Genomic DNA, 11,030 nt, shown 5'->3' with positions numbered 1-11,030 from the left:
AGGAACAGGAGTAGTCTATGAGAAAGAGATGCACCTGAATGGTGTGAGAGTAGGGGAGCTCTGAGATGGTGCGTGGTGGGATTACAGCTGCCGAAGCACCCAGGCTTTTCCAGCACATCCCAAACTCAGCAGGCTTCTCCAGATGACCTTGTCCTTGTATGCTGGTTCCCAGGGAAATCACGTAGTGCAGAGAAGCCTGAGCTGGTAGGCAAGGTTGACCCCTGACTCCAGCAGGGCTGTGCAGTCGCCTAGCTGGGGTGTGTCTAACCAGGCCTTTCTCTCCTTTCCCCAGGGAAGACGATGAAGCTGTAGAGATGCTTCCCTACGTGATCGCTACCCTGGGCTCAGCAGGGGCTACCTGCAAAGCCTCCACATGCAACAACAGCACCAAGGACTACTGCTACAGCGCCCGCATCCGCAGCACTGTGCTGCAGGGGCTGCCCTTTGGTGGGGTGCCCACCGTCCTAGCCCTCGACTTTATGTGCTTTCTTGTAAGTCTATCTACTGTTGCTTCAGCACCTTCTCCCCTAATTAAATTGAAGGAAGGACTGTGGTTAGAGTTCAGGGCCCCAAATGTCATCCCGAACTTCACTGATGGCTGATTTTATGGCCCTGTTCATGTCTCTTAGCCACTGTGGGCTTAGTCTCACTGGAGTTAAGGCAGCAGTGGCTCCACTGAGCCCATAGAAGGGCATTGCAGATTTTTCTAAGGACATGGATCAAGTTAGGTCAGTCCTGCATCCCAAAATGCCTGCTTACAGTGCAAAGTTCCTGCAGCTTTACCCACCTGAACACTTTCCTTGTTCCTCCTTAGGAACTGCAGGACGACAGATGCTGTAGCCATAATCTTGCTTTCTTGGGACCTGAGGGCCTTTTGATCCTGTGTGTTGCATCCTGGGCCTCTGCCTCCCACAGCCACCCAGATAATCTTGATTTTTAACAAGGGGAAACTTGTGCGGTCCCAGTGTGCTGTTAGCTGAGCAGCCCAGTCCCCTCCTATCCACCCTGTTTGTGTCTCTGCACACAGAGGACAAAGACAGAGCTGGGCAGTGCCTCATCTCGCAGCTCCTCCTTTGCTCTCTTCCAGGCACTGTTGTTTGTCTTCTCAATTTTGCGTAAAGTTGCTTGGGACTACGGACGCCTGGCCCTGGTGACTGATGCTGACAGGTAAGCGTGGGAGAGGGGCAGGAACACACTGCATGAGTGGTACCCTTCTTTGCTAAATCCCCTTCTGTGTGGCAGTGGCAACTGGGGAGGAGCATGCCAGTTGTATCCCCTGAGCTCCAGGAACAGGAAGAATCCCCATTTACCAGCTTTTTTTGTTACAGCATCCTTTTCCCAACACAAGGAGTGGTCCCTGATGGCTCTATCACTTTTGGTCCCTACAGTTACAGAGGTGTGCAGGCACCCTTACAGAGGAACAGCAGATGGAGAGAGGATAGAGGAAAAGAGGTCGCAGGAAGGGTGAGGGCCGCCACAGTGAAGGCTTTGTTAAGCCTCTGGAAGTGTCTTTGTGGCTCTGCTGGATGCAGCTCTTGTCAAGAGTGCTTGAAAGCAGTAGGTTGCATTTCCAGGTGTGGTACTGCTGTGCTACTGTGAGTTGAGCTTGCATCCCGGATGCTGACAAGTCAGTCTGGGTATGGATCCTTTCCGCCCAATGCATTTGCGGGCTACAGTGTCTGTTGCAAAAGCTGAGGCGTGTTGGGGATGGCAGCTCCACAGCAGAGCTATTCTCATTTTTGCTGTCAGCAGCAGGAAGGACAACAATTATTTTCTTCCAGTGTTGGGCAAAGAATGTTCCTTGATTGAGCTAGAGGGATTGGGCGGATAGTTCTCTCTCCAGGGGTAGCTCACTGTGCCCATGGCACTGTGTCATGTGCTGGAGACAAAGTGGGGCCTCTGAAGATTGGTGGTTCTTCCTGATAGCTCCACAAGCACATCGTGCCCAAAGGCTTGGATGGGGCTGAACTTGAGCCTCTTTGGTTTCTTTGGCAATGTAGGTTCCAGCAAGCTGCTCTTTAGTGTTCTCTGCATGACAATGGGAAAAGTAAGAGTTGTTTTCTTCAAGCACTGAACCAGGAGCTCTCCTGGTTTAGATAAGCAGTTCTGGATAGCATTAGATAAGCAGCACAGTCCCTGTAGCATCTCTGCTCCTCCTTTACTGGCCTGGCTAGGGAAATCAGCAGCACAGGGCCCTTGGGGGGGAAAGCAGAGAGAAGGGAACAGCCAGATGAGACCTCACTGGGGAGAACAGTAGCTCCTCAGGGTTAAGTTATTTGGACCCTAGCTGTAGCCACAGGGACTGCACAGCTCTGGCAGTGGGGAGAGAGGGCTTCCCCTTCTAGGAGGTGATGCTCAAGCACCTTGGGTGCAAAGGAGTGGGAGCTGTGGCTGTAGGCAGAAAGGCAGAGGGATGCCAACTGTTTGGCGAGGGAGAGGTGTTAAGTACAGGGAGAAGGACAGCATGGCTGTGGTAGGGGCTGTGGATCATCAGGACTGGGATTCCAGGGAGGAGCCTCTGCTGCTCAGCCCATCTACAGGGTGGGAAGAGCATTTTGGGAGGGTGGGGGTCTAAGTGTGTTGGCTGCCTAGGTGGGAAGGAGAGGCTTGGAAGGGAAACTCAGGTGGCAGCTGCACAGCACTGACGGGCTGTCCTGCCTGTCCCCATCCCTCAGAAGCTCCCTGGGCTACCCATGGTGTGGAGCCAGGCCACTATCCCAGTAGAGCCAGCTTCCCCTTAGTTGGCAACAAAGCGCTGTGCCCCTGGGACAGAGGGGGTTCTGGGGTGTTGTGGTTTGGGGCAGCACTGGGAAGGTCTGGAAGGAAGGTCTTCTCCAGCCTGACCATTGGCAGATTTCTCATAGAGGAGACCCAGCACCTGCTCCTGTGGTTGTAACCTCTCCTTTTATGTTTGTGCCCTCAGGCGCCGACGCTGGCAGATGGAGCGAGAGGAGCGGGAATAGTATGTCATTTTTTTCAGGGTCTCATTTCTTCTCTCTTTCTTGCTCGCACTCTCTTTTTTTTCCTTATGGTTTTCTGTCTTGCTTTTGAACTAACCTAAGTCTCTTGGAGTTTGGGCTTGGATTTGTGCCTCTCCGTGGATTTGTGCTCTTATATTTCCCTCTCCTTTGTGTCAGCCACTATCACAGTTGGATGCACGCTGGTTTTCCCCTAACAGCCTTTAAATGCTCCCTGAGGGCAGCAGTGCTGAGGAGCTACCAGTCCGTGCAAGGTGGAGGGATATCACCTACCCTGCCCATGCTCAGCTATTCTGCCTAGTGATGGAGAAAATAAACCTGCTTGTCTGAGCTCACAGCATGCTTGGGTTCACCCAGGTGCAGGGGAGCTTCCTTTGCCTGGTCTCTCTTGTGCCAGGGTGCCACGAGGGCTGCTCCCATGCAGCCACGAGGGCAGCCGGGTGCACAAAGAGTATCTGATAGGCAGTTGCAAGACTTCTCTCTTTTTCTGTTACCCCATGAGACTTCTGGGACAAGGGCGTGTTGGCCCTTGTCCCTTGCCACTTATCCCCAGCTGGCAGCACACCCAGTGAGGAAGCACTTTTCTTCCTTGCAGAAGCAAACTTCCTGCCTCAGCCCTGCCTAGAGCATCCTCCAGCACCTTGACCTCGCATTGCTCATTATGCACTGCCATGAGCCCTCCCTCCCTGCTCTTTCCTCTTTCTGGCTCCTTTTAGGCCTAAAAAAAGAGCATCCCCCATGCCCTTCTGACTGGCTGCAGAGAAGATGGTCAGCTGGTGGCTGACAGTCTGAGACCAGGGCAGCAAGCTGCAACCGCACTGGTCATACTCCACCACTTGCAAAGCAGGAGCCTGCCACTGCTACTGCCTTGAGAGGGTACAAGGATGCTCCTATATTTGTAGTCGCTCCTTGCCCCCAAGGGAGTAGGGCAATTGGAGTTGTGAAAACAGAGGTGGTGGTAGCTGTGGTGCATGGCACGGGGTGGGGGGGCCTTGCTCATGCTTGTGTGCTCCACCAGTGCTTGGCCCTGCTTCAGGTGTTTCTCACAACTCTTCACTTCTAACGCTCTGAAGGGGGGAGTGAGGCAGAGGTAGCAGAGCTGTTATGCTCTGAGGCTTTTCAGAATGGCCACCTCCGTTATCGTCACAATGCTTGTCTCTCTCCAGGAGGATACCTATTCCTGCTCCCGTTCTTCATCTGAGCTTGCTGGAGCTCTCTGCTGACGCACTGCCCCACCCCAACCCTACTGCTTGAGCTGGGACAGTGGTGGTAGCCAGAAGCTTTAAAAAGTCTGTGGAGCTCAGCAAGAAAACTTTGTCTTGGCTGCGCTCCGCCAAGGCTGATGACACCTTCCCATCCCAGATGTTCTGTGTGCTGGGGCACAGTGGCAGGTGGTGGGTTAAGGACACGTGTATGCCACCTGATGCTCCCAGCCCTTGAGTGTACAGCTCTTGGTGCAAGAGGGCATCTTTCTCTGAGGTGTACCTTTGCCTGAGAACCTGCAGGGCCCTCGTTCTACCCTTTGCCAGGGTTTGTGGTAGCCATTGGCACTCTAAATTGGTGACTCGGTCTGCACTTCAAGGCTGCGGCAACGTACCCACACCTTTGTGTGTAAGGGCAGTGATTAGAGCTCCGTGGGGCTTGCCGCACACGCAGACACCTTGTGCCACAGCAAGCCCTTTACACAGCATGTCTGGCCTCTCCTGCTGGAGCCCGTGATTCCCTTGGCCTGAGGCTAGCCATGCCTCGGATGTCGTCCTTTGTCAGGGCTACACCAAACCTGGAGCAGAGGGCAGGGTCCCACCTTAATCTTGTGGTTTAGAGCAACCTTGCCCCCACCTACGTGCTTTGTTAGTGGTTTGCTTTGAAAAGCAAACCTAGTGCAGGTGCTGTTGGAGCTCCCTTTTTAGCTTCCCATCTTTGGCAAAGTTTGGCCTCCTCTGTCTTCTCAGCATTGCCGGTCATTCTGATTATCATCTGTGCATCTCCTGGAATGGGGCTGAGTTAGCCTGGTCATAGCATGCCTGTCTTCTCAGTTGTTCTCTCCCGAGCTGCTCTGCCCTCTGCTTTTCCAGCGCTGAATAGTCAAAAGCACGTTGTTGTCATAATGGGTTCTTGGGGCTGTGGACAGCAGAAATTCACCTTCGCTCCTTGTGCCCAGCTGCAGGGCCTCTGGCATTTTAAAGGGTTGAAGCTCTGAAACCTTGGTTGAAGTTCTGTCTGTCCCTCAGCAGAGCAGTGTGTTGGGGTGCACAGTCACAAGGCTGCATATCACTGTCTAATCTGCTCTACTGTAATCCCATGACCTTCAGCTAATCTTCTTTCCCCTCTTTCAGTTGCTTCTAGTCAAGGACTCAGCAGGTGCTGCTCTGTTCTGAGGGAGGCCACATGTCCCATCCTCTTTCCTTTGGCAGGGTCATGAGGGTTTCTGCTTGTTTTCCTTCCCATACTACTCCTTCCACCACATCTCTAATACTTATCTCTCAGATGCTGCTTCTCTGTCCTCCATCTGATCTTCCTTGAACCTGTGCTGGTTACAGGGAGACCATGTTTTCATCTGGTTTTTTTCCCTTTGCTTCTAGCCTTCAGATCAGCCGTATCTCTTCTTGCACCTCCAGGGTCCCAACCTGCTGTTGTCATCTTGCAAGTGCTATTTAATTTAGGTCTCTGGACCATTTTCTTGTTTCCTTTGCCAGCTGCCTTCTGCCTCCACTCACAGTGGGGGCTATTGTCTGCCTTGGATGCTTCTGCTGCAGGTTCTTCATCTAGGTCTCTGCCTGCACCTGGAGTAAAGCCACCTGGGACATTCCTCTCTCATGCTTTCATATTCTGCAGCCTGTGGTCATTCACTTCAACCTGTCTGCCCTGCTCCTGCTGGAGGGATTTCCCAGCAGGAGGCACAGCTGAGGGTGGGGAGCAAGCTCAGCTGTGTTCCTCCTCCTCTTAGGTGTCCCTACACTAAGGGGGGGGAGCACTGGTGTAGTGGGATACAGCCCACCAGACTCCTGGCCTTTCTCTTCCCTGAGAAGGGGAAGTGAAGCCCTCCAGGACAGGAGCTGCTGGCAGTGCCTCTCCAGATTGCAGGGGCTGCCACCTCGAAGCTGCACCAGAGCCAAAGGGCACCCTCTGGTTCTCACTGTCCTCTCTTTAAGCTTTGTACTAAACAAACTTCATCTCTCCTCCATGGCAGCTGCTGCCAGTCCCTCCTCACAGGGTCTGCTGCACGATGCAGGTGCCTCTCTGCAGGTGCTGAGCGAGTAGCATCCAGAGCTAAGCCTGTGGGGGTCACTGGGCTCAGGGTGCCGACTGAGAAGGGTTCTCTGCTTACTGTTACCTCTGCTCTCTGATCTTGCCTCTCTCCGTCTCATCTGGGGCAAACTGACTGAACTAACTTCTGATCTTCTGGGTGCTCTTGGTTCCTGGCCAGGATGCCTCCTTGCATCTTCTAACTTTCTCCCTCCCACTTGTCATTTTAGTGTAGCCTCCGCCCTGCACTCCGACAACCACGACCGCTACGAGCGCCTCACCTCTGTTTCCAGCTCTGTGGACTTTGACCAGAGGGACAACGTGAGTAGCAGCAAGAGTCAAACACCTTGCCTTTGAGTGGCCAGGAGCCCATAGCTTGTCTGAACCAAGGGCTCTTCAGAAGAAACACTGTTTGTCCATCCCTGGGCCTTAAATCCCACGCCTTGTAGTGTGTGATCATGGTATAGAGCTCAAGGAGACATAACTGTGTGGTGTCTAGATGTGTGCTTAAGTAGGCTGAACATCCCTGTGGCTTAACAACATCTGTCCAACCTATCATCTCAACATTACAAGCAATACTTGCCATCTTCTCCTGCTGTCCACCTACTGCTGTTTTGCCTTCTAAAGGAGAGGCACAGTTTGGTGGGGTAATAGTGGGATGGATGGGTGGAGAAGCTCCCAGGAAATGTTCTTCCCCAAGTGTCCTTTGCAAAACACTGGCTCAGCCCAGGCTGCCTTTCCAGTCCCTGCAGAGTTCCTCTTGTCCAGGATGATGGCCAAAGTATCTGTATGGTGAATTTTCTGGGTGTCCCTAGACTGTGGAGAGCTTCTATGCTGGCCGGGAGCCTATGGGTCACCTGGGAGGTTGAGTTGCCAGTTGGTAGGGCACAGCTACGTGGCAGAGTCCAGCCTGTGTGGTGCCCCATGGAGTGGCACTGTCACCTCCTTCACCTTAGCCCATCTGTGGCTCTGTGTGTCTGGGTGCTCATCGTCTGTTCCCTCCTGATCCAAGTCTGAGGAGGCGCAAGGACACCAGCCTGGTCCCCTGAGCCTTTGAAGGAAGGAGCAGGGATAAGGGAACAGAGAGTGATGTGAGACCCTCCTGTCTTCTTTCTGCATAGGGTTTCTGCTCCTGGCTGACAGCCATCTTCAGGATAAAGTAAGTGCCCCAGGACCTGCATGGAGACCCACGTGGGGAAGGGGGAGAGACAGTACAGGGCGTTGGGACGCCCAGCGCGGTACAGCTGTGTGAAGTTGATGCCCTTGCTGCAGTCCCTTCTGTGAAGAGCACAAGCAAAGTGTGTCCTGTGGAGAGGATGAGCAAAGACAGGACTAGATCAGGAGTCCTATAGTCAAAACTAAGGTCACACGTTGAGTCTGTGACAGAGGATGACACCCAGCCCAGGTCTCCCCTGCCTCCGTACACTCTCAGAAATGCTGACCGCTGCTCTGCAGAGATGCTCCTCTCCCTGGCACTCCTGCTAGGGCCAATGCTGTCCAAGCAGTGGTTACGAAGCAGGGACTGAAGGATGCAGAGAAATATCCTCAGCTTGATGATGCTCAGGAATAGTCTAAGCACTTCTTGGCTTCAGAGTGCTGTGGGATGGTGCCAGCCATCCTGGATCTCAACACGGGAGGCAAGGTCCAACAGAAGGGTGTGAGGTGGGGTTTGCCTGTGTCCAGCGCTCTGTCCTGGGTTGCAGAGGGCAGGGGCAGCAGTGAGTATTGCATGGCCAGGTTTCTGCCCAGGCTGGTTCAAGGCTGGGTGCTGGGCTCCCCGCCCTGTGGCCTGGCTGCAGCTCTGTGGGGCAGAACCAGGGGTGCTGTGTGGGCTCAGACCAGGAGGGTAGCCATGACCCTGTGCTTTTCTCCAGCACTCGAGGGAATGTAGAAGATGCTTGACAGCCTTTCTCTCCCCGGCAGGGATGACGAGATCAGAGACAAGTGCGGGGGTGATGCAGTGCACTACCTGTCCTTCCAGAGGCACATCATCGGGCTGCTGGTGGCCGTGGGTGTGCTGTCCGTGGGCATCGTGTTACCTGTCAACTTCTCAGGGGACCTGCTAGGTGAGAGCAGGGAGCCTTTGGCTCAGCTGGGGAAGCTGCTTTCAACAGCATGTCCCAGACCACTGGGGAGCAGTGGAGGTCAGGACAGGACTAATACAGACAAACCCTGACTGCTATCCCGCTTTGAGTGTGGTGCATCCAGAGTGTCATCCTGGACACCCTGGGTTTTGGGGTGTTCTGTAGGTGAGATTCCTGCCATAGCTCACCCCAGTGGTGCTCTGTGACACTTAGTGTTACTGAATGTGCTTGTGTCTGCCCCTTTCTCTCTAGAAAACAACGCCTACAGCTTTGGGAGGACAACTATCGCTAACCTGAATTCTGGGTATGTGTGGGCAGGGGTGGGATGGATAATTGAGGCCCTCAGGGGGTTATTTTCTAAATGTTCACTTGCTGCAGAGCCTCACCTCCTTGAAGGTTGCATTTCTGCTGTTGTGGTGAGGCTACTGTCCCCACTCCGGCACCTCAGCTTGGAAGTTGGTTGTAGGGCATGTGGATGCCGTGCCGGTTATGCTGCTCATGGCCCCAGTGCCCTCAGGGCCCAACCAGCCGTACACAGACTTGTAGTGGCAACCTTGCATTGACCTTTGTGGTCTCCCTTGTGACAGGAATAACCTGCTGTGGCTGCACACGTCTTTCGCCTTCCTGTACCTGCTGCTGACAGTGTACAGCATGCGCCGGCACACCTCCAAGATGCACTACAAAGAGGATGACTTGGTGAGCAGGACCTGGCCGCTCTCCCAGGGACATTTTCCTGTGCCCTTCTATCACGTCAGGGGCCTTGGAGAGAGAGCCAAGCACCCTACTTCCCATGGCAATTTGGGGCTATCTTGCTTTGGCTGTTCTTTTATTCTGCCTGGCCAAAGGCAGATTTCCTTTAGAGCAGCCGCCCTGACTGCCTGCGGGGAAACAGGAGAGGCCCGCGCTGGATGAACATATGGGGACAACCCCATGCTTTCCTCAGGGGTTGCTCCAGTTGCTTTTGCTGCGTTCGTTTTGGAAGGGTACTCCCTGTTACTGTTCAGGCAGCTGCAGTGTAAGACCCCAGCCTCTCAATCCGCAGCGCACCAGGATGCAGGATGCCCACAGCTAGCACAGGAGAGTGGAAGTCCTGGGTGCTAGAAGTGACAGGGCTGTCTGTTCCTGTTGCTGACTTGGGCCTTGTGGGATTTTGCTGCGATCTGGTCTTCCCCACCATCCCATCTACGTGCCATCTCCTTTTTTTCCTCCTGCCTTCATTCCTTCCAGGTTAAGCGAACGCTATTCATCAATGGCATCTCGAAATATGCTGAGCCAGAGAAGATCAAGAAGCATTTTGAGTGAGTCTCACTGTGCCTAATTAAAGGCTGTTCTGTAACAGGGTTGGTTTTATTGGGGTAGCGCTAGTGTTACCTGGAATGGCAATAAAACTTGGAGAGCAGAAAGCTGGTCAAAATCAGTCAACACTTATTTTGGGCATCTCACTGTTACTCTTCTGCACAAACTTTTATCGGAATGTGGAGTGTCCTTGATTGAGAGATGCCCGGCTATCTCTTGTGGAGCCTTAGGGGCTCAGTGTTGTAGGGACTGGATAGGGCCTGTCCTAACACATAGTCAAGTTTAGAGAGGAAGTGCAGGCAAGAGGCACTCAGGCAGTGACTATGGGATGTCGTGCTGCTGCTTCTGTCCTGATTACAGTCCTTGTAGGAAAGCGTATTTTTCTTTTTGACAAAAAAACCCTGAATTTCTCTTCTATCAGGACCTCAGTGAACACGCTGTCAGGGCCATGTTTAGAAGAGAGGAGAAATGCTTTGTACCCTTTGGGAACCCTTCCGCCTCTTTCCAACCCCAAGCCCTGTGGCCCATAAAGGTAGAGAGCATGTGTGGGGTCAGAGGGGTTTGTTGCTGCCACAGGGCATAAATCCAAAGAAGTTTCTCATGCCAGAGCCTGGAGAATGTAGCATTTGCCCCAGAAGTTACTTCTGCTATAAGGGACAGAGAGCTCTTACTGTGGATCATGGTGCTCTGCCCAGGGCAGGATGGAAGTTGCAGACACGTGGGGTTTGCCTGAGGGTTCAATCTTTGATGCTGGGTGTGACGAGTTGGTGCTTCCTATCCACAGGGAGGCCTATGCCAACTGCACTGTCCTGGAAGCCCGTCCCTGCTATGATGTGGCCCGGCTGATGTTCCTCGATGCAGAGAGGTAACCCCTGGTTTGGGACACAAGGCAGGTTGGGTGATGCTGCAGGCTCTCCCTCAAGCTTGATGCCCCAGGAGTTTTTCTGAACCACCCTCTTTCCTTCCTTCCTTCCTTCCTTCCTTCTCTTCTGCCCTCCTCTTTCAGGAAGAAGGCTGAGCGGGGACGAATCTACTTTACCAACCTGCAGACCAAGGAGAATACCCCATCCATGATCAATCCCAAACCCTGTGGCCACCTGTGCTGCTGTGTCATCAGGGGCTGTGAGGAGGTGAGGAGAAAGCTGGAGGTGTTAGGCAGTGGGGCACATGGGGCCTTCAGTCCCCAGGTTTCTGCTCTGACATCTGTCCTTCCTGGCCAGGTGGAAGCCATCGAGTACTATACCAAGTTGGAGGAGAAGCTCAAAGATGACTACAAGCGGGAGAAGGAGAAGGTCAATGAAAAGCCTCTGGGGATGGCCTTTGTCACCTTCCACAATGAGACCATCACAGCCATGTGAGTGCAAAAGGTCCTGTCCTCCCCAGGAAGGTGACCTGTCCCAGCTCTCACCTTAAATCAGAGGAATGC

General features: G+C 53.5%; 1 protein-coding gene across 1 annotated transcript in view; it reads left to right on the top strand.

Annotated features, from left to right (window-relative positions):
• The first annotated feature begins 314 nt into the window (after positions 1-314).
• Positions 315-11,030, top strand: part of TMEM63B (transmembrane protein 63B) — a 16,555-nt gene continuing 5,839 nt past the window's right edge. The window contains exons 1-12 of the mRNA XM_010142692.1: positions 315-491; positions 1,088-1,167; positions 2,924-2,962; positions 6,455-6,545; positions 7,346-7,383; positions 8,148-8,290; positions 8,561-8,612; positions 8,896-9,004; positions 9,536-9,606; positions 10,389-10,469; positions 10,611-10,734; positions 10,825-10,958. Of these exons, the coding sequence (XP_010140994.1) occupies positions 315-491; positions 1,088-1,167; positions 2,924-2,962; positions 6,455-6,545; positions 7,346-7,383; positions 8,148-8,290; positions 8,561-8,612; positions 8,896-9,004; positions 9,536-9,606; positions 10,389-10,469; positions 10,611-10,734; positions 10,825-10,958 (1,139 nt within the window). The remainder of the gene's footprint in view (positions 492-1,087; positions 1,168-2,923; positions 2,963-6,454; positions 6,546-7,345; positions 7,384-8,147; positions 8,291-8,560; positions 8,613-8,895; positions 9,005-9,535; positions 9,607-10,388; positions 10,470-10,610; positions 10,735-10,824; positions 10,959-11,030) is intronic.

This window comes from Buceros rhinoceros, unplaced genomic scaffold (genome assembly GCF_000710305.1).
Source record: "Buceros rhinoceros silvestris isolate BGI_N320 unplaced genomic scaffold, ASM71030v1 scaffold13510, whole genome shotgun sequence".
Lineage (NCBI taxonomy): Eukaryota > Metazoa > Chordata > Aves > Bucerotiformes > Bucerotidae > Buceros > Buceros rhinoceros.
The sequence above is the reverse complement of the archived record's forward strand: the minus strand, read 5'-3'. Positions and strand labels throughout refer to the sequence as shown.